The 27,545-nt window shown below is 31.1% G+C and overlaps 1 protein-coding gene across 3 annotated transcripts in view; it reads left to right on the top strand.

Annotated features, from left to right (window-relative positions):
• Positions 1 to 27,545, top strand: part of LOC126743814 (facilitated trehalose transporter Tret1) — a 118,179-nt gene that overhangs the window by 8,483 nt on the left and 82,151 nt on the right. For 2 of the 3 annotated variants that reach the window (XM_050451042.1, XM_050451045.1), the window contains exon 1: positions 13,263 to 13,407. The exons of the other annotated variant lie outside the window; for it this stretch is intronic. In XM_050451042.1, coding sequence (XP_050306999.1) covers positions 13,379 to 13,407 — 29 coding nt within the window. In that variant the 5' untranslated portion in view covers positions 13,263 to 13,378. Of the gene's footprint in view, positions 1 to 13,262; positions 13,408 to 27,545 lie in introns of those variants that run through there. 3 annotated transcript variants of the gene reach the window in all.

The raw sequence follows: 27,545 nt of genomic DNA, 5'->3' as shown, positions 1-27,545 counted from the left end.
TTTTAAAAAAGCCGACGTATTTTAAAAAACTAGAATTTTTTTAGTTTGATAAAAAAATAGACCAAATTCGGTATATTCGACATTTGAAGGGTAAAAAAACACCGTTGCTAGGGGTAAAAAATTAAGATTTTTTTATAAATAATAATACGGTATCTGTAGATACTTACTATGTATGTCTTTTCAAAAAGCCGACGTATTTTAAAAAACTAGAATTTTTTTAGTTTGATAAAAAAATATACCGAATTTGGTCTATTTTTTTTTATCAAACTAAAAAAATTCTGGTTTTTTAAAATACGTCGGCTTTTTTAAAAGACATACATAGTAACTATCTATAGATACTCTTTTATCACTCTTAAAAAAATCTTAATTTTTTACCCGTAGCAACGGTGTTTTTTTATCCTTCAAATGTCGAAAATACCGAATTTGGTCTATTCTTTTATCAAACTAAAAAAATTCTAGTTTTTTAAAATACGTCGGATTTTTGAAAAGACATACATAGTAAGTATCTACAGATACCGTATTATCATTCATAAAAAAATCTTAATTTTTTACTCCTAGCAACGGTGTTTTTTTACCCTTCAAATGTCGAATATACCGAATTTGGTCTATTTTTTTATCAAACTAAAAAAATTCTAGGTTCTTAAAATACGTCGGCTTTTTAAAAAGACATGCATAGTAAGTATCTACAGATACCGTATTATCATTCTTAAAAAAATCTTAATTTTTTACCAGTAGCAACGGTGTTTTTTTACCCTTCAAATGTCGAATATACCGAATTTGGACTCTTCTTTTATCATAGTAAAAAAATTAGTTTAGAAAAAGTAGTTTTTTAAAATTGGTTGACTTTCTCAAACGGTATATCCAGTAAGTTAGTAGAGATATTGAGTTGTCATCCCTAAAAAAATCCTCAAATTGCTACCATACCAACGGTGTTTTTTTTGCTTTTTAAACGACTTATATCGAGTTTAAAATAATTTTTTTCCGATAAAATTTTTCATAATTTTTTTAATTGTGCCGACATAATAAAATTAGTAAAGAGGAATTTTTTGCGTTGAGAAAATGCATCTAATGATAGGAAGTTTTAATGCATCTAAAGTTGTGTTAAATAAACTATCAATTTTCATAAGCGCCGCTTCGACATCGCGCGCGACTCGTGACCACCCGGCAACCGCCGTTGCTGGTATTCCGTTGCTAACATTACTCCGGTCAGTAAAAATGATTTCTATGGATTTAATATTGGACGGTGCGATATTTATAAGAAAATGAGATAACATACCTATCATTGTTGAATTGCGATTTTGTCCACCGCGTCCGTCAGCACATAGCCTTATGACAGAATAAGAGGACAAATCAGCTTTTGACAGAACATCATAGACTGCCGAAGAGATTTCATTTGAATCCTTTTTATGTTGATGTTCAATCCAAGTGTAGATATGAACGTTTTCCATGGTCATTTTTGCTTTGGAAGAACCTTGAATAACAGTAAAGTTATATGTGTACAACTGCCTGCTATAATAAGCAATCTTGTCGGGGACCTTGGGATTGACCAAATTTTTTTGACAATCAAACGAATATGTTATCATATTGCAGTCAGCCTCTTTAAGTTTGGCAAAAAATGCATTGGCTCTTAGCTTGTGTATCCTTTTTTCTATCATCAATTGGTTTTTTTATCGACGTCTTTTTCTAATTTTATTTTTTCAGAAAGCTCAATGCATTTGGAACATGCATCGGTTACAGGACTTCCAAATCCAATGTTGTATTCTCTTGAAAAAATGTGATGGAAAAAATTTTTTTTACTTTAAAAGTCGCTTTTTGATTGTAGAGCCTCCAAAGCTTGAAAACATTTAAATTACTACTTAAATATTGCCGACTACTTGATTTCAAACGACAATAATGGCTTTCCACTCCTTTCAAACTCTCCAGAAATTTTCTCACGGCCACTCGCTTTTCTTCGTATTTTTTGCTTACGCGATCGCCACCACGATTTTCTCTGGGCAAAAGCCCAGTTTCAAGATATCGCCTGGCAATTCTTTGGACGCGATCCTTAGAGATATTAAGAATGTTTAAAAACGTTTTTTAGCAAACTTGTATTTCAAATTTCTGGCAACCGGACTTTTTCACAAAATACTTAACACTTACACTTTTTCGGCTGCTACCTACTTTTATATGTCTATCGCGCTTCGGTTATGAATATTTACAAAATTTTTATATGTACGCATCTGGCTCCTTCTTGGTTTTCCCCTGATAAAAGTTTTGATGAAAGTCATAAACATCTCGGCTGGTTAATCTTATACATTTGTATGTTTTTCCATTGTGACCGCAGGTAGGATAAACTGGCAAACCTTTGGCGGAACGCCTAAAGTAGCAAAACAATTATCTTTAATACCCTGTCAGTCTTGCAAAAAAAAAAACATAAAATACCTTTCGCGTTTTAGTATTTTTCTTTTCCACTGAGATCTGTCACTGATATTTCTTCTGCATTTACCCCGTTCTGCGGGGATAATTTTTTGCTCCATATTAAAAATAACTAGTTAGTCTTATAAATTATAATTCCAGTAAAAATACCTTAAAAGTTAGTACAATAACGCTGTTATAAGCTATACTAATCCAAATAATCTACAAAAATATAAAACGGGTGATACAAGCAGGCACGTGTTTCATGTTTTCTAATTGGTCGCGCGGATAACGCGCGTTTTGAAACGACATATCAAGTGGATAAGGCAAGTTTTGCGAGAACAGCAATATTTTGCCGTTGAATTTTAATAGGATAAGGCAAGTTTTGGTGAATATTATTAAGGTAGAAGGAGCATATTAACCTAAAGAGAATACTGCCATATTTACCACATTTTTCGTAAAATTTGGATAAGACGAGTTTTGCTATGAGACGCCTCAAGTAAGACACGTTAACATTACTTTTTTATCAAAACTTTTATTTAATATATTTTTCGTCGAATGAATAATTCATACTTGTTTTCAAATATCGACTGTCACTGATTTATTGACACGTTTCCCCACGTCAGTGACAATATTCATTTTACTGGTGCCCGTTTGGTTTTACCTGAACCGAAAATTTGATAATTTTTAATTGAATAATTCAAGATTCGCTTATTAAAATTTTTTGAAACTTTGCACAAGGGTTTGCTAGATTGGTCTCTTCAAAAAGTTATCTTACATTTTTTCTTAAAAAATGTTTTTTTATAAAATGTACAGGGAAGCCAATAATTGATTCCCTTAAAATTTACATAGGTTTTCAGCGACGCACCACCCGGTATAATAATATAATATAAAGAAGTCAATTTTCAAAGTAACATGAATGCAGATATATGACAATAACATATTCGACAATAACGTCATTTTCTATGTGACACTTGTACGTTACTTTAAGGTCGTAAGGACTTAAAAATGACTCTACATATAGACCAAAAAGTACGAAAAACAACAAACGTCCTCAAAAAATTATTTTGCTACCTGGAAAGTACTCAGGCACACTCTCCATATGAACAGTCAAAACTACATTCATGTACTAAAAATAGCATTTCTGTCTTCATTAACATCTGTTTTAAGGTGACACTAACTTAGATGCAAAATATATTGCAGCAGGAATCAGAAGAGCTGAATGTAAGTAGCATGCTCCTGACGAGGTATAACACATGAGGCTTATGAAGACTGCTGCTACAAAAAACCCATAAGAAGTAAATTAGTTTTATTGTACAATGTCGCCGTTCAGTATGTCCATCAACACATGGCAGAAGCATGTACAAAAGCTATTAAAAAAACTAATTTCTGTCGATATTTAAACCATTAAAATATAAAATAATCTACCTGATTTCATCCAATTTGGCCATTGCTAAGATAGTAAGCATGTTGAACACCCAAAACGTGAAACAAACATCGAATGTCGGTAGCGATGGTGGGGCCAGCGCCAGCGCCACCTGTAGCACCAGTTATATATCTTATTTTATTCACGTGATAGATTACTGAAAGTTAACCCCCTTTGGGTATTACCAACTCCATCCGCTTTAGTGATGTGCAACGATTACTTTTACTAAGTATCGAGTAGATATATATAATTATACTTTATATCTAAGTATCAGATACTTTGTATTCGTTACAAAGTAGTCATTACTTGTATACTCGTTAGTGAATATACAGACGAATATTAAGATTTTATATGAATACCTATATTAAATTTAGGGCTTGCTTTGGCGTTTGTTATATTTTTTGAGTATAATAGAGGGTTATCAAGTTTTAGTAAGATATTACAAAATGATACTTTAATACTTTGATGCTAATAAAAAGTAATCAAGTAATCAGGCACGACGGACGAACGAAAGGTATTGAGTATCGAAGTATCAAGCAAGTGCGTGGCGACAACGCCGGGTAAATATAAATAGGTATTATTGATCATTTTATTAACAATATTGCCATATTTTACTTATAAAATAAATTTAGTACGCATAAGCAGCCACCGGTGACATGGAAATTTGGGATTTAAAAAAGTATTCGAGTAACGAGTAGTTGAGGTCTAAGGATTGAATTATTTTGAATCTTCGCATGTATCAAATTTTAAAGTATCGAGTAGATACTATCCGCACATCTCTAATCCGCTTTAGTGTGTGTTTGTTGTACAGCGAATATAGTGCAGGTGAACCCGAGTTCAATTCTCGACATTGTCGCTTCTTTTTTATTCTTTTTTTTACTTTAAAATTTTGATTTTGGTAATCAATTATGTAATGAAAAAAACTCAATATATATCTGTGGTAACAGAAACTCATTTTAAAGACCAGAATGTAGACGCTTATTAACCTGAAATTACCAATAAGGACGATATAAAGACGTCTTTGATCTCAAAGTCCACTGACGTCAAAGTGACATTGACGCCCGGGCGACATTTTAGGTCACAACAAGTCTGTGACCTAAAAATGACGTCGCTTTACGTTCTTTAATGTCATCTTGCTACCTGGGTTAAGACATAAGACCTGTTCCACGACATAATTCACTTTCCCTTCCTAAATTTTAAAGCTCTTCTTTTAAAAGGTGTTTTTAATATATCGAAGTGAAATTATATAATGGTATTTATGACTCGTTAAAGATGCGTTTAGTTAGAAATTTCAAACGGAAATTAAAACAATAATATTTGCAATATTTCTTATCCTCTTAGTATCTTAATGTTTTTAGTATATTATTATTATCTGTTTTATACATTAATATTGTTAACTGTTTAGCTGGGTATATAATATTAAGAGTATAATGATTGACATGCACGGTTGATGGAACTGTTAGGCTGGAGAAGTCATATAAGCGGTAGAGATGAAAGAGGCTAGTTTTGTAACTGTCTTAAAATTGTTGGTTTTCGATTTTTTTTAAATTTATTTTAATTTAATAATTTCTTTGTTTTTTTCCCTCTTAATTGTAATTTTTCTTACAATTGATTTCTTTACAGGCAGGATATATATAAGAGTAGCTATATAGCGAAATATCGCCTAATTGTATAAGTTGGTAATTTCTTTTTAATTTTTAATAAAAGACGATTATTATTATTATATTGTTTAATATGAAACAGTCATTTAATAAATAGGTAGCTAAGGCTATTCAAGTCAACGAGATAACCTTCAGCATTTGTTAAAAGATAAGAAAAAATTATTTTCCATTGCTGTTGTTATTACCGTTTTGTTTTTGTTCCATATTCTTCTGTTATCATATTATAATGAGTAATATTATATATTTTGTAATAAAATATTCTATTCAACACTATTTAATTTAACCATTAAATTAAGATATCCACATCCTCCGCCTTGGCTGTGGTAACTGATAATATAATGGAGGCACTGCATCATAGACTTGAAAGTATTCTTATACTATTAGACTACTCCAAGGCATTTGACACTATAAATCATCGACTCTTGTTGGCAAAGCTAAGATATTACGCTTTTGACGTCGACTCACTGTCACTCTTCGCATCATACTTCTCTAAAAGGTCACAAAAAGTGTTTGTTAATAGTTAGGTAGTGTGTACTCGGAGTCTAGTACCATACTATTAAGAGTATCTCAGGGCTCTATCCGTGGTCCTTTTCTTTATTATTTACACGTCTGAACTTATAAGCTCTCTTCATGTCGGAAAGATACAAGCTTTTGCTGACGATACCCAGATGTACTATCACTTCTCTTTAAAAGACTTTGTTACTTATACCGAAACTCTTAATCATGAACTAAACATTCTAAAAGATCTCTCTAAAAAACACGGCCTACAACTGAATCCATCAAAACCAAAACTTATGCTGTTTGGCAAAAGAAATCAAAACGAATATTTAAAAAATAATAATTAAATCAAAATAGATGACTAAATATTACCATTTTGTAACTCTGCTCGTAATCTGGGTGTTATACTTGATTGTCAGCTTAATTTTTCCGATCATGGTAAGCAACTTCAACAAAGGTCATATATATCGCTTAAACAACTAAATTCCAATAGCAACGTTTTAAGTTCTAAGTTAATGGCAATGTTATGTGAAACTCTTGTACTTTCCCACTTTAACTATGCTGATTTTATTTATGGTCCTTGTCTTCGTCAAGCTATATCGTATTCAAAAGGTGCAGAATACATGTATTCGTCTAATTTTTAATTTAAGAAAATCAGATCACGTATCACATAAAATTAATGAGTTGAACTCGTTAAATATGTCGAATCGTAGAACTCAACATTTGGATGTTTTTATTCATGGTTTAATTACTAATTCAAAATTTAGAGAGTTAATACATTTAAAGAGTTAATACAATTTTCTAAACTCTGTTTTTTTGCCTATGAAATAAAAATATGGCTTTCTTACTATGGCAAAAACAGGACTTTTTTCCCAGAGAATGGAGGAAGAAGCAGTCTTTATTGTATCGCTGAAGGACAATAGGGCAGTAAGCTGAAAAAAACAAAACTTAAACTTTTTTAATTAATAAAAATATGTTTTTCTTACTATGGCAAAAAAGGGACTTTTTTCCCAGAGAATGGAAATCATACATCAATCATAAATGTACCATACCATGTTTGAGGTAAATAATATATGGATTTCTTTGTTCCTCCCAAAATGTTTTAATTTTCTCCAAATATTCTATACGCCACCTGACAATTCCATTACAGCAGCTCTTTTGTTAACCATCTTAAGCTTAAATCCAAGTTTAATCAGGTATCTCTGCAAAGTTGGTATTGAGAAATATGTGTCCCTTGCCGATAAGGTGTCCTTAACAATCTCTTTGGTCATAACCTCATTGTTTTTGTATTTAAAATACACAACTTCCCTTAGCAATTTGGCAATATCCATGTCAAGTACCTTTAATTGTCCTGCATCTTTCCTTTTTTTTTTGTTTTTAATCCCTTTTTTTACAAAATAGCATATTTTACTATAGGGAATCCCTGTTAAAAACGCTGTTTTTTGCAAAGCACTACAATCATTTGTAAACTGAGGATACTCATTCCTTAGATTGTTATAGACAATTAATAAATTTGTTGGGCCTCTATATTTAAACAATTACGTTTTAAAACTGCTTGATTTTCCCCTGTAGCTTCTACTTCACTTACTTCTTTTTGCTTCCTCAACACTAGAAAATCAACTATCAGAACTATGTAAGTCTAAATCATGTTAATGTCTTTCTTGTGCACCCACGGTCGAAACACTTTAAGGTCTTAGATATAATACCAAAACAAATCCACAAACACAAATAAAAAAATACACTTCCTCGCAGTAAAAACTGCAAAAAAATTAAATTTCAATACAGGCCAAATTCTAAATTCTCCACTTTCATAAACGTGTAAAAAGCCAAACCGGCAAAACCCATCAAATAATAATAACCTCACATGGCTCCCCTCCCAACTATTAAAGGCGATAGACCCATCCTTAAGGATTTCTTTAAAAACACGACAAAAGTAATACAAAAACAGCCCAAAAATTTATTTGGGTACCGCCCCGTAATCCTCAAAATCTGTGGGATAGAGAGAGATACACAATCACTTGCACAGCTTAAAGTAGGAATCGCCAGAACGCAGGTGTTTTATCTTTGTTTAATAGACTGGCTAAAAAGAGGTGAGAAGTCTGTGAGTGCTGGAAGTGTTTAAAACATTTTGTAAGATGCTTGAATTTTAGTCCGCGGTCAATTTTGTGATATTATTTTCTTTCTAAAAATGGATATTTTCGAAAGAAAAATAAAAAAATAGTGTAAAACATGGGGTTTTACGTATATTTAAAATGATTTCATAGATAAACTATATAAAATTTTGCCATTTAAACAAACAATAAATACGACATAGGCGTACGGACTAGTTAGTGCGGCATTTGCGATACATCAAAGATTCTAATAAGTCTCTGAACTGGAGTTTACTTCATAATTTTACTAAGCTTAAGTCTTTTGCCGTTGTATGCACCATTTTTATTTTTAAAAATAGGTATTACCTAAAAAAAACAAAGTCCCGCACTATAAATCACCTTTTTAACAGCGTACTACATTTAGAATAAATTGAGAATAATTCTCATTTTCTAGCTATCTCATTTTTTGTCTCATAATTTAATAATACTTGATGGTTTTGTCCAACTGCCTGGCATTGTTTTTCTTAAAAGTACCGGGTGTCCAAATAAGAAAGGACGCCGGCTGTATCTCGAAAACTATTCATCGCACAGCGCTGAAAAAAAAAATTCTTAAGAAAAGTGGCCAAAAAAATGGCTGGAAAATATTTACAAGTTCCTAAGACTACCACAAGAGGGCGTAACTGCACAGTAATTTCAAAAAATTTAAATTTCGTCTAAAATAGCCAGTATTAGGTACCATTTTGAAAACATCAGAATAATCTTCATTAATTTTGCCTTAATTTGGCTAAAGAATTTTCTTCATATCTCCAATTGGAAGGGTGGGGAAAGATCATAAATAATGCAACTTTTTAATCGCCCTGTACTCAGATTCTTTATTAAAAGTAATTCAAGTGGGTACTCGTTTAAAAGGAAATTCAAAGGGCTTTCAAAATATGCACCTGTCAATATCACTTTGTTTTCAGTGAAGTCGTCAGAGGGCGTTGTTTAACAGAGACTGGGTTTTTAGAGATTTTCTCTAAAAACTGAAATGCAATGATATGATTTTTTCACTGCGGTTTCGAAGACTTAAAACATACTAACAAACCAGTGAAAAATTTCAAATTTTAACTATAAGTATCTATAATTAATTTAACAAATGATTCAGAATTAGCAGGAATTGACAGATTAGATAAGTCGGAATAAGTTTGTCTCAGCATTTTTACATATATTGAGTCGCATTAATATACAGGGTGATTCACGGTAGATGGCCTATTAGACGTTTTAGGCGAATGGCAACGCCGATCAATCTGAAAAAAAAAACGTTACAAAAATTAAACTCCCTCGACTTGATAACAGTTTATTTCAAATGCAATCCGAACTCAACGGATGCCTCTAGAATAATTTATATGCTATGCGGTATCCAGAACAGAGACGTTATACGAAAAGGACATTTGCAAGTTTAGCTACTCGTTAGCAGAAAATGGCAGTATCCGTTTACCTCTTATTCAATCTTCAAAATCCTTCTGACTAAACAATTATAACAAATAGCGCAAATTAATACTAAATATAAAATAAATAAAAATATAACATATAACTAAATCAATTTCTTTCAAGATGTTCGAAGTGTCCACCATTGTTACTAATACAGTCGCGTCCTTTTCGATAAGTAACGTGAACTGCAGCCTCCACTTCGGCAACTGATATGTTTGTTACCGCATTTCTGATCCTGGCTATCATATCATCTCGTGTTGTAGGTCTGGTTTGGTAAACGATATCCTTTAGTCTGCCCCACACATAAAAATCTAGGCAAGTCAGATCAGGAGATCGCGGGGGCCAAAGATATATACTTCCTCGACCAATCTACCTATGAGGAAACCTTAAATTTAAAAAAATTTCTCACATTTATCGCAAAATGCGCGGGACATACATCATGCTGTAAAAACATCTTTGCACGGGTTTGAATTGGGATGTCTTCAAGCAGTACAGGTACGTGATCTTGTAAAAAATTTAAATAGGTGTGTCCATTGACGACCTCTTCAAAAATGTATGGACCAATAATTCTTCCCCCTATTATCCCACACCAGACATTAACAGACCACCGACCCTGATACTGCACTTCTCTCATCCAGTGGGGATTTGTGGGAGTCCAATAGTGCATATTGTGTAAATTTACACTACCAACACTGGTCAAAGTTGCCTCGTCTGTATATAGAATGTTTGAGACAAACTGGGGATCTTCTTCCATCATATTGCTAAACCAGTTACAATAATCAAGTCGTCTATCAAAATCGGTTCCTGTTAATTCCTGATGCAGCACCATATGATATGGATGCAACCTAAAATAACATTCAAATTAGGTAAAAAATAAAAATAATATATATTTTTTAATATTCGATTCTAGTAATATTAAAATTTAATTATTAACTTTTTAACAAACCTGTGGCCTCTTAAAATGTTATGCACAGTTGATTTCGTAATGCCCAAATCCAATGAAATTTGCCTTAATCCTATGTGAGGGTATAATCCAATATAAGCAAGCACATTAACAATATTTTCTTCGGATCGTCCAGAGCGACGTCTTCTGTTAAGAGGTAAATGGATACTGCCATTTTCTCGCAACCGAGTAGCTAATCTTGCAAATGTCCTTTTCGTATAATGTCTCTGTTCTGGATCCGCATAGCATATATTCGAGAGGCAACCGTTGAGTTATGATTGCATTCGAAATAAACTATTAGCATATTATAGGCTACTTCATTTGGAATTTTCATTTTTAAACTTATTAATTTGTAGTAAAAAAACACTTAAAACTTAAAACTGACAACTGTCAATTTAAGTAACTTTAAATGACATTTTCCAATCCTTGGTTTCTGTTTATATTTCCATAGGCCTCTTGATATAATAATAATATTCAAATAGAATTAATAAATAATGCTCTAATAAATCATATTCGGAGATTCTCGATTGCCAATTATATTTTCAAGTAGAAATATGATTATGAGCTTTCAAATAATTTTCAGTAATTTTTGATAATATTCTGTCACAAAGACCGCCCTAATATTGCTAATAATATTTAAAATTTGAAAAATAGGTTATTTTAAAATTACTCGAAAACAAATGGAGATATCGAAACGCGGTTTTCACTGGTTTGTTAGTATGTTTTAAGTCTTCGAAACCGCAGTAAAAAAATCATATCATTGCATTAAACTTTTTAGAGAAAATCTCTAAAAATCCAGTCTCTGTTAAACAACGCCCTCTGACGACTTCACTGAAACAAAGTGACATTGACAGGTACATATTTTGAAAGCCCTTTGAATTTCCTTTTAAACGAGTACCCACTTGAATTACTTTTAATAAAGAATCTGAGTACAGGGCGATTAAAAAGTTGCATAATTTATGATCTTCCCCCACCCTTCTCATTGGAGATATGAAGAAAATTCTTTAGCCAAATTAGGGTAAAATTAATGAAGATTATTCTGATGTTTTCAAAATGGTACCTAATACTGGCTATTTTATACGAAATTTGAATTTTTTGAAATTACTGTGCAGTTACGCCCTCTTGTGGTAGTCTTAGGAACTTGTAAATATTTTCCAGCAATTTTTTTTGGCCACTTTTCTTAAGAAATTTTTTTTTCAGCGCTGTGCGATGAATAGTTTCCGAGATACAGCCGGCGTCCTTTCTTATTTGGACACCCGGTACCTTTAGTAGTCTATGATAAAGTAAAAATATTGAAAATTACCTTTTAAGGTTTAAATGCGAAAATTTTAAAAAGTATTTACTTAAATTGCGTCAAACCAAGTACCCTTGTAAAGAGAATTAAAAGACCTTTCAAATGAGGTATCACTCGACCCCACTTAAGATTTTAGGGGTAGTGCCACCCCCGCTTAGGGGGTTGTAGGTGGGAAAGTGATTTTGTGATTATTAAGTGTCCCCGTCGAAAAAAAAATCGACGGGTCCGAGCGTTTTTTTAAAAAGTTAATGGACTGCCCGTAATTGGCTCTGTTTCGTTTTCGATGCGCCACCCGGTATGTTTGTGTACAGTATTGTTTTGGTGCAGGTTGTGAGTCCCCGTGTTGGGTATAAAGAAGGGTATAAGTATTTTTTTTTAGTGGGAACAATTATTTCTTTATAAATATTTCATCTTTATATTATTTTTCTTATTATTATTATGTATGATTACCGAAATTTATTTATTTATTTATTATTTATTAGGGTTGAGTTTAAGTAGCCTTAGGCTAGAGTTCGCCCCTTTTTTTTCTTTTTCATTTGTAGTATTTGTCAATCTGTTGTTTTTTTTTGAATAAAAGAAGATTATTATTAATACCTTATAATATTGATGGAAATTTTACGATTCCTATAATAAAATAAATCCATATATGCTAAGGCCTAAAAAAGTTGTACGCGTTTTTATCTAAACGGAGTGTCGCCGAGAGCGCCCTCTAGGATTTACACATTAAAAAATTCGTATTTCTCGACACCAAAATCTATCCTCTATGATTACATTTTGTGATGATATGTTTCTTTTCGTATGAATTATTAAGAAGTAATGAAAATAAATATATGCTTGACAGTCACCAATTGATTTAGTTGGTTTCTATACCAAAGCCAGAAGACTTATCGATACATGTTTTATTATGTATAGCAAACCAGATACTTATACATACTAAATGTGAATGGTAATTTAATGTCCTTTTAATTTTAAATAAATTATCACTTTCTATAAAAGTGATCCGGTTTCAAAACTTTAAGCTAAACATTAAGCCAACAATATAAAAGATATATAATGTGTAATTATATGTGCGTTTATAGATTATTAATTGATAATCAGGTCCGTAACGCCATAATAGTTATGCAACAATGACAAATTTGTTACAGGTGTTAAATTTTAACCTTGGTACCTTATTAGTTTTTAGTTTGATTGGTGGTTTTAACGGATATCGCAATTACAAAAATATACGTTTGGATAGGACTTATATTGTAATCGTCACATTCAAAAACAATAGGAATTTGTAAAGTACACAGGATGATTTTTTCACAAAGAGATTTTAGGGTTAAACGTTTTTTAAAAGAATTTGAGGTTTATAAAATTATTAATTAGTAATATTTAGTAAATTTGTTTATCATAAATATATCGACCCCGACTAATAGGCTTATGTTTTTTATATTATAATTACAACATACTCTGGGATATGCAGATTTTATTTTAAAAAGTAATAACTGAACAAGACAGTCTATTTTATTGTCTGATCGCGTTGCATATGTTTTAAATAATTTTTTAAAATATTGTGAGTTTTTCATATTTTCTGTAGTTAGTTAATACTGAAACCTTATTATGAGTGTAACATATTATTTTATTGAAACGTAAGTATTTATCTTTAAATTTCGTGGTTTGTGTGATGTTCCCCAAATATTTTATTTCTAATCGAAAATATAAATGCATTAGTACATTAATTAGGAGAGGTATATTAACTAGGAGACCTTTGATGATATAAAAATAAACTAATTTAATTCGTCAAAGAAAGTTTAGACGTAGATTTAAAAAAAATATTTAAATTAGGTACACACCTTCTAGTGGTAATGAGATATAAATGTCTTTATTCTACTATAAAATGCAGGTTATTTTATAGTAGTATCTTAGGTTAGAACACGCGGTAAAATGATTTTAAAAAACACCATTTTTTTCTAAATTGATTTTTGTTTATTCGCCATAAAAATACGAATAGGAATTTTCAGCTGTTACATGTTGAAACGGTTTTTAAAAACTCTATAATTAATTTTCTCCGTTCTGCATGGGTTTATGTAATGTAGATCAAAATATCAACGGTTATCACTTTAATTAGAGTTCAAAGGCTATTTGACAAATTAGATCACCTTACGTTAAAATAAAAATTAAACAAGTTTGGCTTTAGTAAAAATCTTTTCAAATCCGATTTACTAACTTATAATTTATAATAACTACCTTTCAAGTTCTACTCACTTCGTTAAGTTAAATCAAAATCTAAGGTACCTCAAGGAAGAAACCTAAAGCACCTATAATTTTTTTGATTTTGACAAATGATATAACTGATGATGTACTGTCAATAAAATAATAATATACAGACAATCTGAAGATATATTCCACTGTTGTAGAGACTCATTATTTTTCTATTAATTTTAATTCAATCAGTTATCCTTTTGTGGACGATTTAAAATACAGGGTGTCCATTTATATATAAACTGACAAAATTTAACTGCTTATAAGTCGAGAATGAAAAATGACAACAATGCGCGGTTTTCACAGAACTTCATCAATATTTTTAAAGTTTTTTTTGACAGTGTTGCCAAGTTTCAAAATTTACCTGAAATAAGAGGAAAAAAATTGATGATTTTCAAATTTCAAATTTTAAATGTAACACCCTGCTTTAAATGTATCACATGAAAGCCTCTTAAGTCCCCTTTCCGAAAATGTATAAATTGTCTTAAATTTATTGTTTTTTTTACAAAGCCAATTTTAGTAAATGACACTTTTTTGAAAATTTTCCTAGAATACATATTCGGTGATTGATGAACATTTTCTGGTAATTGCCTATGTATCGCTTTAGAATGATCATTTTGCGCTATTGTCATGTCTATAAAAAGTATTTATTCTATGTAATAAATTACAACTATTTACCACAATTTTAACAACAAACAATTGAAGAAATTAATTTTAATTTATAACTAATAAATTAGCTGCTGAATATGACCCCCATTTTGCTCCGAACACAAATTTAGACGGAGAAATAAGTTGCCGAAGGCGTTTTGTAGCATTCGCGGTGTAATTTGGTTGAAAACGTTTACTATGTTGTTGCGCAGTTCATCTAAGTTTCTTGGGGTTAGATTGTAGCAACGGTCTTTTACATATCCCCATATACAAAAATCTGGAATGGTTAGATCGGGAAAAAAAGGTGCCTGTGACCTGCTCACCCTATCCATCTGTTTCCAAAAGAAATATCTAAGGAATCCCTTGCGACCCTGGAGAAGTGTAATGGTGCACCGGCTTGCTGGAAGTAGACCGTGTCTAAAGTTCCATCCTGCTGAAGTTGAAGATAAAAAAATGTTTCCAACATATCGGTGTAATTGTTTCCATTCACTGTTGCTTCTTGAAAAAAAAATGGCCCATAAATTTTAGATTTCGATACTGCACACCAAACGTTCAGCTTAGGAGAATCTCTTTCAAATTCGTTATACACTCGAGGATTTTCATCTCCCCAAATTCGGCAGTTATGCTTATTTACTCGACCACTGTTGTAAAATGTTGCCTCATCAGACATTAATAAGTTGGTATCCGGCTCATTTCTAAAAATATTTAGTAGTGTTTCGCACATTAAATAATCTTTTTTCAAGGGCGCGATTTTCTATTTTTTGGAAAGTTTGAATTTTGTAGGGTTTAAACTTAATTATTTTTAGAATTTTATGTACTTTACTTTTTGACATATATGTTGTTTGAGCTATCTTCTTAATAGATATTTGATTATTTTTTAAAGACAACACTTCTTTTACCAGCAAAATATCATCCAACAGATTATCTTGTGCATTTAGGTTTGTTCTAACTTTTCTTTTAACTCTTGCTACTGGGAAAATTGGCGTATCTAATGAAGTATATAATTTTGTGAAGGTGGAGCGCTTTCAAAAATCAGCCTAAATCTTCTTCTCGTCTGCGTAACTGATTTGCATTCACTAAATAATAACACGCAACGTGCCTTTTCCCGGGTGGTTAAAAAATGCAAAAATACATATAGAAATCAAATTATTGGGACTGCCCAACGAATGACGTTAAAAAGATTTAAAAGTAGTTGAAGCCCACAAAACAAATTGTGTAACTCACAGCCTCCTTGACAAGCTACAATTGTTATTGTTGTCACTTGATACCGAGAATGTTACTTAACAGGTATTTATTATAGGAAAATTTTCAAAAAGGTGTCATTTACTAAAATTGGCTCTGTAAAAAAAAATAATGAATTTAAGACAATTTATACATTTTCGGAAAAGGGATTTAACAGGCTTTCATGTGAAATTAAAAAGTACTACTAGGGTGTTAAATTTAAAATTTTTGAGAAATCGGCCTTTGAAAATCATCAATTTTTTTCCTCCTATTTCAGGTAAATTTTGAAACTTGGCAACACTGTCAAAAAAAACTTTAAAAATATTGATGAAGTTCTGTGAAAACCGCACATTGTTGTCATTTTCCGTTCTCGACTTATAAGCAGTTAAAATGTGTCAGGTTATAGATGGAAAACCTGTATTTCAATAGAAATCTTAATTGTTAAAATATCTGAGAATAGCTTTCCATGTATATATAAATTCTACATTTTACATCTACAATTTCTACATTGTTCCAAAAACGATAGGGATATTAATGATTCAACATGAAGATAAATGTAGATTATCTTAATTTATTTTACGTCCTTACGATGTTCGGACTTAAATATTAATATAAATATTCATTATTCAGTAATAAGATAAAGCTTAAATTATAATATGAAAGTTTTCTATTAAAAAATTAGCATACATTTTTAATTAGTATATTTCATTCTTTATTCGCTAACAAAAAAAAATCAGAGTATGTTTTAAGCATCAAAATTATAGTGAAGTCTGACACGGATTTATTTTATTTTGATACTCCTAAATTGTAGGTAGACCATTATAAGTAAGTACACCCATAAGAGTCCCATCTTGAATTAATTTCAGGGTATCTCAGTAATTTTTTAAGATATGGCTTTGCAGTTTTCGCGGCCCTGTATCACTTTTTTTGTAAAACTTTTAAAGCCACAAACAGAAATAGTCTAATTACTTTTGCTACTATAATACAGGGCGAAAACTAAATGTTCGCTTTTGGAGATGTTACTATTTCTTAGGCCCTGTATAAGATGGGAAAAAAATAAAAAATTATAATAGATATTTGCTTATACAGGGTGTTTTTTAACCTATACGCATAAACTTGGAAAATTATTACCGACAACAAATAATGACTAATAGTGAAAAAAAAATTTAGTAAAATAGTTTTAGTTACGGAGATAAACGACTTATTAATTAAAATTAAAAAAAAACGTAAATTCTCCAAAATAAATGTTTATTTAACTATTATAGTAACTGTTCGAAGTTATTTCCATGACTTTCAATACATAATTGAGCACGCCTAATCCAAGAGTTGCAGACAGCAGCTAATCCAGGTTGTAGTCGAATTTCCTCGGCGGCAGCAAATATCCGATTTCTTAATTCTTGTTCATTGTCAACTTCGGTTACATACACCAGAGATTTTAGGTGGCCCTAAAAATAAAAGTCAAGCGGATTAAGGTCGGGTGATCGAGGAGGCCATCCAATTGGACCACCTCGGCCTATCCATCGTTCGGGGCACATTCGATCCAAATGCCGTCGCACTGGTCGCGCAAAATGTGGTAGAGCACCATCGCGCATCGTAAAGAAACCACAAATTCTGCCTAATGGGAAGAGGAACTTCTTCAAGGAGTACCGGCAAATTTTGTCGCAAGAATTGTAAATAAAGAGCACCAGTTAGACGATTATCCAAAATGAAAGGGCCAATAAGTATTCCGTTTACAATTCCAGCCCACACATTTACTGAAAATCGTTGTTGAAAGTTTGTTCGCCGAATGTCATGCGGATTTTCAACTGCCCAAAAATGCGTGTTGCGAAAATTGTTATATAACCATTGCATGTGAAAATTGCTTCATCCGTAGCTAAAATGTTCCTGGTAAAGTTTGGGTTTAACTGCTGCTGATGTAACAACCACTCGCAAAAGGCGTTTAAGTTAACTACGCGGCAAAAGTTTACTCGAGGCGCATGATCCCTTGGAAGTAAAGCTTGTACCCTTTGGACATGAAATGGATACAGTAATTCATGCCTTAAAATTCGCCAAACTGACTGGTGTCGCGTGACTGGTGATAATCCAAATTGCGTTGCAATTGTTCTAGTGCTTATGTCAGGATGCTCTTCGATGATATCTAAAATCAAATTCTCCAGATTTAAAATACGCCTAGGTCTAATGGCTCCACCATGTTGCCCTGGCCTCGGCCGCAAATTTCCAGTTTCTCTACCCCGCTAAACCACACGGAAAAAAGCTTCACGCGACGGATGATACCTATGAGGAAACCTTTGTGCATAAAGATTAGCTGCAGCCACACTGTTTTGTCTTGATTCCCCGTATACCAGTAACATGTCCATTAGTTCCTCATTTGAAAGATCATGCGGCATAATTTTAATAAAAAACGAAATACGACCACAACTGTATCAACTGATAGCAAAGTAGGTACTACTAAACATAATAAACATCATCCAGACTTCTTAATTTGAAAACAAAATTCCACCTGATAAAGTTCTTACATTTTTGTGAAAGAAAAAGAATTATCTCAGAAACTAAAAATATTTTACTAAAATTTTTTTTTCACTATTAGTCATTATTTATCATTAACAATAATTTCCCAAGTTTATGCGTATAGGTTAAGAAACACCCTGTATTAGATATTTTTACAGAAAAGTCAGTGGCGTATTAAAAAAAATTGAGAGCACTGTTTTTAAGATTGAGCAAACACTTGGTATTTTTTAAATTGAACGTACATATATTTTAACGTCAAATGTTTGCATTTTTTTTCTGATTACATTGATGTATCACAATCTAATCTCTAATGAATTTTAGCCTCAAAAATTAGAAAAAAGGTAGGCTATGAATTCTTTCACCCATGCACTTAATTATTACTTTTTTAAAACGCCAGGTAATTTATACCTATTTATTTAATAATAATTTAAACACAAACTCAAAATATCACTCTTTAAAATGAACTTAAAAATGCTGAAAATTATAAAAATATGTCGGTACCGATTTAACATTAAAAATTGTAAATTACAAGAATCAAATTATAAAATTAATTACAAAAACCAAAAATAAAAACGTATAAATCTAATAATCGTCCATTTTGTCTTATTTACAATAAAATTTACATTTTGCATTTTTTACAATAAAAATTTTTTACACAGGGTGTGCTATGTAGGCGAGGCTAATACCAACTTTCTCATTTTAAACGCGACACCCTATATGTTATTACATTTTTAGATTCTGCCCAAAATTCCAAACATTTTGATGTATCACATGCTATACCTTTATTCACCTGTTTTTTAAGATTTGATTTTTTATTTTAAAAATGTTTTCAATTCAAAAAATATGCGTTTCAGTAAAATTTTTTTTTTCGTAATGTGTTTTACGAATGTCTTATAAAATAAAAATGTGGCATTTTTATAAAAATGAAGTTTTGCATTTATTCACACAGAAGTATCCTGATTTACCACCCATATCTCAAAGTACTATAAGCAAGATTGAAAAACAGTTTCGGGAAAATAGTCACGTAAGAATAATAACTAGTTCTCGTCAATCTCCGCTTAATGAAGACACCAAAATTAATGTGTTATTAGCCATTGAAAAAAATCCTAATATTCCCACTAGGCAGGTAGCGCGCGAATTGGAAGTAAGCCAGTCTTCAGTAGTAAGGGTTCTTGAAGTAGAAAAATTTCATCCCTATAAACTAACAATTCTCCAGGAACTCAATGGGGAAGATGCAGATAGAAGAATTGAATTTTATGAACAATTTATGGAATTAATGCAGAATAATAATCTTATTATAGAAAACATTCCCTTTTCCGATGAGACGACATTTATGCTGAACAGACAAGTAAATCCTGAAAATTGCCGTTATTGGGCACAAGAAAATCGATGTTGGATGAGGCTAGGCCACAGTCAACACCCAGAAAAAGTAAAGGTTTGGCAGGAATTCTAGGTCAGCAAGTTATAGGCCCAATTTTTTTCGAAGAAAATTTAAATGGATCAAGGTACTTACAGTTTTCCCAAGAAGAACTAATTCCAAATCCAGCTGTTCTATTCCCCGATACAATAGAATTTAATATGCCGAATAGAAACATCTGGTTTCAGCAAGCCTCCCCATTTCGCAAGACCTGTTGGAAACTATTTTTCCAGGTAGATGGATTGGCAGGAGAGGACCTTTTGAATGGCCACCAAGATCGCCCGATTTGACTCCGCTGGATTTTTTCCTATGGGGATATTTGAAATCCAAACTTTATGTGTCAATTCGAACACTTATTAAAGAAAAAGGTTTAAAAGAACCCTCTTTAAGTTTATGAAATACATTTTCTTTAACGCCCTGTATCTTAAAAATGATCGAATAAAGGTATGGCATGTGATCATCAAAGTGTTTGGAATTTTGTGGAGAATCCAAAAATATAATAATATATAGGGTATCCCATTTAAAATAAGAAAGTTGGTATCATCCCCGCCATACATGGCACATCCTGTATAAAAACTTTTTATTGTAAAAAATGCGCAACTTACAATCTCAGTTGCCATGTCCGAGCGTTTTTCCGAACACGCCTCCATTTATTTATTCTTGAATTTAAGTTACAGACTCGCACTGTATGCAACTGAATAATACAGCGTGTCCCAAATGTGAGCCTCACCATTGGGATCTCATTAACTAGAAGAGATACTAGGTCGGTTAAATTAAGGCATAGCTACGCAATTCGGTGCTCATTAAAACGACCTTTTGAAATTTTAAGAATTTCGAAAAGTTCCGAAGATATTTGGAAAAAACCGAATATTGGCGATTTCATTTTAATTGTTTTACGACTCTATTTAAATAGATATAACAAAATAAATTACTCATTCTCATTGCCACTTTCTCTATATTAAAAAATGGTGTCGTCAGATTTTCAAACCGACGTTTCGTATTTGAGCTGTCATCATCAAATTTGTTTTTTTCAAATACGGCCATGGATTTTTTATTACGGATTTTAAGAGTTCCTTATGTTCCTAAACCAATGATGTATCGCACTTATTCAAAAATTTTATTTTTATGGATATTTCCATAAGGACTCGTGTCTTAAAGAGAAAGACAGAAAATATATTTTTAATAGGATTAAAGACGGTTTCTTTACAATAGCAACAAAAAAATGTAGTAGCAGCAAAAATATAGCATTGTTCAAATCTTAGGCCCTGAGATAAATATGTAGAAATTTCAGCAATTATTTATCAAAGTGGCGGTGCGTCGTCCATGCTGATAATAATTGTTTATTTGTTTACTTTTAAACTATTAAATATTTTTACAGTTCACCGTTCGTTAATTTTTTCATTGGATTTCGTTCCTTATTTGTTGGAATATCCACAAAAGCGACAGCCACATTACACTTATTTTGCTGATATTGATAATAATTAAGCTCAATACGGAGGTTTTGTTAAACCAAGGATTAAATATGGAGACACTCCCGAAGAGGAACAAATTATTTTGGACACTATAAGTTTTAAAACCAATAAAGAATTTTAAATTATTTTTAAGGCAAATAATAATCCTCGAGCTTAAATTAGATTTTTCTCAAACGAAGTGGCACTACCTTAAATGACAGTTTGGAGAACTTTACATAATCGTGGATATAAACCTTACAAAATTCATATTAGTCAAACACTAAGACCTGGCGATGCTGAGAGACGCTTAGAATTTTGTTACTGGTTGCAAGATAAAGTTAATGAAGATGCTGACTTCCTAAATAAAATTATAGTGACAGATGAATGCAGTTTCAACAAATGGACTATTTAATAGACATAACGAATACTAGTCCTATGGTTCGAACCTTTAATGTGATGCTCAAATTACGAGACAGTTTTACTAGTAACCAAAACTCTTTATTTTTACTCTCGACACGTGTTTCGCTAACGATGTTAGCATCTTCGGGAGAAGATTAAAACTAGTATATTTAGTAATTTTAAAAAACAAACACTATTGGTCAATAGAAAACCCGAGGCAGAATCAAGAAGTAAGGCCTAAGGGATAAAAATCAGTTAATATATGGGTAGGCATGCAGCACAATAAAATTAGAAAAAAAAGAAATCTGACTTCCGAAAGATATGTAGAATTAATAAGAACCAATACAATGGATTCCTTAATGGAAGAACCTTTGGATGTATTACGTCAACTATGGTGGCAACCAGACGGTGCACCACCCCATAATGGATGATGCGTCACCATTTATTAAATTAATTGTTCCATAACAAATGGATTGGAAATCAAGGACCCGTACGTTGGCTTGCTAGAAGCCCCGACCTAAACCCTTTAGATTACTTACTTTGGAGATTTTTTCAAAACCGTCTTTATCAAAATACGCCACAAAATCTTAAAGCCTTACGTCAAGACCTAACAAGGGAGATCAGGGCTATTCAGCGTGTGATCTATAAAATTCACAGACTGACACGAAAATACATCCAAGCAGGCGGATTACTATAATTATATTTGAATATTTGCTTTAATTGTGTTATTTTTAAACCTCTGTTTATCTTAGTGTTTAAGCTTTTTATTAATGCGATATTATAAAAAAGGGTGTCTTTAATCCCATTATATTTTTTGTCATTATTATAAATTTTTAAATAAGTGTTGATTTAGAAATATGAGGGGCTCTTAAAATCCGTAATAAGAAATCCAGGACCGTATTTAAAAAAAACAAACTTAATGATGACAGATCAAATACGAAACGTCAATTTGAAAATCTGATGACACCATTTTTTAATATAGGCAAAGTAGCAATGAGAATGAGTAATTTATGTTATTTTATCTATTCAAATAGAGTCGTAAAAAAATAAAAATGCAATCACAAATATTCGGTTTTTTACAAATATCTTCGGTTCAACTATTCGGAATTTTTGAAGTGCGTTTTAATGAGCAACAAATTGCGCAACCTTGTCTCAATTTAACCGACCTCGTATCTCTTTTAGTTTACGAGATCCCGTGTGTTTACGTGAGGCTCGAATTTGGGACACCCTTTACACCGTTTGACAACTTTAAAATGTTTCAGAAGTAGTGTTTTGTGGATAAATTGGCCTACTTTAGAAGAACTGGACTATTTATTTCTCGCCCATTTTTCGAATTATGTTTAATTCATCTTCAGGTCTCTATAATAGATAGAAATAAATGGTGTTTAAAAACATTTTTTAAACACCATCCAAAAAAGTTTTTAAAGGAAAACCATCAAAAACGCTTAGTTTAGTTTAGTCATAGTTCTCTTCTGTTAGAAACGCAAATCTACGTTTTTATCCCTGTAATACGTGCTATTTTAATTAACATAAGACAACTACGACTTTGAGAACTTTTTTTGATAATTCTCTTTTTTCCCCTCCTTGAAACTCTCTTAAACGAGTCTATAAACTCGTTTACATAAATAAATGATAAGTTATGTTTTTTAATAAATATTTGAAAAAGTTTTTAAACATTATTTCTTTATGTCTATTGTAAAGCCCTGAAGATAAATTAAATATAATTCGAAACGTTGGCTACAAGCAAATAGTTTCTTCAGAAATTGACCAAATTTACCCAAAAAACACCACTTCTAATTCACAATCTTTGGTCACCATTGAACAAGAGTATTTAAAATGTATATTTGAACAGAATTGATTTATTAAATGTGGCAATTGTAGTATTTAGGATAATAAAGAAAATATAAAAAAATCAGGAAAACCTTTTCTATATAATAATAATTAATTTCCTTAGTGATCACAAATTAGGATTTAGAAAATGTGTCGATTAAGTCAAAATCTCAAATCTGCTAAAATCAAAATCTGGTTAACCAATATTGAAAAATTTCCTATCTTTTATTTCCCATAAAAATTAAAATACTTCATTTAAACCGCAGCCTGTAAATTTATCCTTGATGGCATCTTGATCTTGGTAATTCCTATATAAAATAATTTATATTAACAAAACATGTGAAAGGATGACTCGTGAAGACCTTCACGGATCAATGTTTTATTTATTGCCCATCTGATTGAAGCATAATGACTGAAAAATATATAAGAATATTAAAGCGTACTTAACCATATTTCATTCTTAAACCGGATGTAAGTAAATTTCCTTTTATCGCATATTATTAGTGACACAATTAATAAAAGAAAACAATTCTCGTATATCATGCATTTCTAGAATGAATCTAATATAATCTCTAAGGTCAGCTTACAGTTCACCAGATTCTTTAAAATAAATTGTCAATAAATCGAACACAATTCAAAAATTACTGTAGCAGTAATATATATATAATTAATTTACTTTTAAAAATTGAATTTTTAAGACTAATATGAGGTGGCTGAAACAGAAAGTGGCTATTTTTTTTTCAAAGAACCATTTTTCAGATTTTTGCAAAAAAACTGTTTTTTGTGCGGTAGTGCAGTTATTACCTGCAATCTTGAAAACGTCGAATAGTCAATTTTGAGAGACACATATTTGTAGGGAAATATAAGATTTGTGTCATTTGAAGTTGTAGTTTTTGCAAAACAACCGTTGAAAGTTGAAAAAAGAGGCAGTTTGTCATCGCTTGAAAACGGAAACTGTTGTAACTAACTTGACAGTTTGACGTGCCTCATTGGACCAATGAAAATGGTAGAAAGGCGTGGCCAAATTAGGGCGGGAAATCAAATTTCATTTAATCTGATAAGCTTATTATTTAAATAATATCTAAAGCAATCGCCTAATCGAAAAGGTTACTTATAGATAAAAGGGCCTTTTTGATTGGTGTTAGCATCAGATATTGATCAGCGTAAAAATAAAATTCTTCAGCTCTATTTTACATATCTAAATGAGTTAATTTACTGCAATAATCAATTAACAATAGTGTACTACATAACACCAACTACAAAATGGAAATAAAACAATGTACTGCTTTAATACATTTATTATTTAATTTTCCCGCCAAAAAAATTACTTAAAATAGTATAAGAAATTTACAATTATTTATTATGAGACTTTATATAAATTAGAATTAATAATGTTTAAAAGTATTTTGTTAGTACTGAACTACCCTAATTTTTAAATAGATTAGAAAAGGTTGTGAAGATTTTTGTGCTATTGTACATCTAAAGACATTACCAATAGGTTAATAATATCTCTATTTTACTAACACAAACATATATTCAATAGAGGATGAATTATCCTTGTTTAATATGTACTTGTTTCTGTTTCTTACAGAAAAATTAAGCAGATTTTAATAACTAATTAAAAATTTTAAATATAAAATAATGTTAATAAAAACTTAATTGAAAGACTCTTAAAAAAACACATGTTAAAAGAAAAAAATCATTCTGATCCATTCTGGGTCCTCAGTTCTCTTAGTCTCTATATCTAAGTCTCGTTTAAGTGAACACAGGAAGTTATATGATACAAGCATGAAATAAAATAAAAAAATAGGCAGTGCAAACCTTATAAATAAATGCACTCAATGATTAATTTGAAAAAAAAGACAAAATAAATGTTTAAATAAATATGTATTGTAGTGTAAAGCCAGCAGTATTAGCATTATTAAAATTTGTTGGAAAAAACTGATACATTGCTTCAATTGCATATCTCTCTCCATGTTTTTCTCGTAATAGGGACTGAAGGAACTTAAAAAAATCTTTTCTTACTATGTTTATGAGAATTACTTAAAATATAAATACTCTTACATGGAGGATATTTACAGGAATATTTTAATCAACTTTTTAATTGTGGAAAAGAAAATGAGAGGCCAGACATTTCGTAATATGTATAGAAAAGTGAAACTTCTTCATTGAAATCAACTGAATTTAATTTTATTAAAGACTGAAGATTGACAATACAAAAACATAATAGGAATAAATAAAATCAGATTTTCTTAAAAGAAACCCACTCAAACTCAACCCACGCTTCCAGCATTTATTAAAATGAAAGACGATCTCAGATGGTATACAAATCAGTCAAAATCAGTCAATGTCAACAACTGTCTGTCAGCTCCCTGTCAATTTTTCCATGCAAGATGGCCGACATACGATTCCGATTTTCACCATACAAGCTTCATACATGTGGTCTGGCATGTATACGTTTGATGTATGCAGTACCGATCAAAAAGTGAATAATGATAGCTTGTGTATTGAGTCACACTAATTCACTGTTCTAAAGGTATAGCTAAAACCAATGTTTAGCTATTTATTATTGATATTGTATTTCGTATTTTGATAATTATCAAGTGTCACCTTTGTGATTGCGTTTGTTACCGTTTGTTTATGATATCTTTGTTATAAGAAAATACACCGAAATGTGCAAGCACGCACCTGATAAGTTCTGTTTGTTTTATTGATAGTTTGTATAAATCAAATATGTATAAAAATGTCAAATATATATAATAATATAATCATAACATAAAAATGTTGACAAAGCTTACTTAAATTTAGAGTAAACAAACAGACCATAAAAGAAACAAATAGAAACACATAAAAAATAAATTGGTCAATAAATTAAAATATCAGAATTTATAAAACATTTAAATATCACATAACAAACATAATAAAAACCTTTAAATTAGTAGTAACTCAAATTGGTCAAAATCTGTAAAAAATTTATTTTTTGGTTAAGATGTACGGATCAGTAAATTTATATTATATGACGACCAAGTGTTATTTACATTTTCCGATTGGATAACTAAAGAATACTTCTTATGCATCAAGGAAACAGTCTGCAGTATAAATAAAGAGTCAAGATTTTCTGGATAATAAAGTGAGCTTTATTATATATACAATAGAATAAGACAAGTCAGGAGAAAGAAACTGATAATCCTAATTAACTTATTTAAAAGAGTAAAACTATTATAAAAAAAAATCTTATTACACATTAAAAAATTACAAAAATTAATTACACATTATAAAACTAATTACACTTAGAAACTATAATAACCACAAAAGTACCAACAAACAGTACTGACACTGACTAGGCAGGAGTGACTTTCAGCATGTTCCTAAATTCGTTGATATCATAGACAACAGAACGTATAATAAGACGTTTTAGTCTATTTTTAAATATGTTGAAGTTATCTATTTGTTTTAACGAAGCAGGAAGTTGATTAAATAAGCTAATTCCTTCATAAAAGGGAGTCTTTTTAAAATAAACAAAGTTAAATTTTGGCAAATAAGTGATCCTTACATCTAACATTATATTTATTAAAATAACTTAGTTTGGAGTAATGTTCTTGATTTTTAAATATGTATAATAATAATTTAAATATATAAATTCCGGGCATTGTTAAAATATTATAGTTTTTAAATGTTTCACGGCAGGTTTCATTATATTTCAAACCAAAAATCAGTCTCATAAATCTGAAATACAAATACCCTTTGTGCCTCTGATCTATTACCCCAAACAGCAACATGTGAGGTCAAGAGAGGGTACACTATACCATAGTATACACTTAGTAGACCCTTCATTCCTAGATGCATTTTAAGGGTAAACAATGAAAAAATATACTCTAGATGGTTTGCTGCATAGCTCGTCAATTTGAGAAAGAAAAGATAGGTATTGGTCTATTATGTATCCCAGAAACTTAACTGACGATTCGCAGACAATTGAAACAGTATCCAAAACTACAGAAAAAGTCTGAGCCTTCAACACATTCTTTGAGAAACTTATGCATTTAGTCTTTTC

This window comes from Anthonomus grandis, chromosome 13 (genome assembly GCF_022605725.1).
Source record: "Anthonomus grandis grandis chromosome 13, icAntGran1.3, whole genome shotgun sequence".
NCBI lineage: Eukaryota > Metazoa > Arthropoda > Insecta > Coleoptera > Curculionidae > Anthonomus > Anthonomus grandis.
This window is presented reverse-complemented; position numbering and strand designations above follow the sequence as displayed.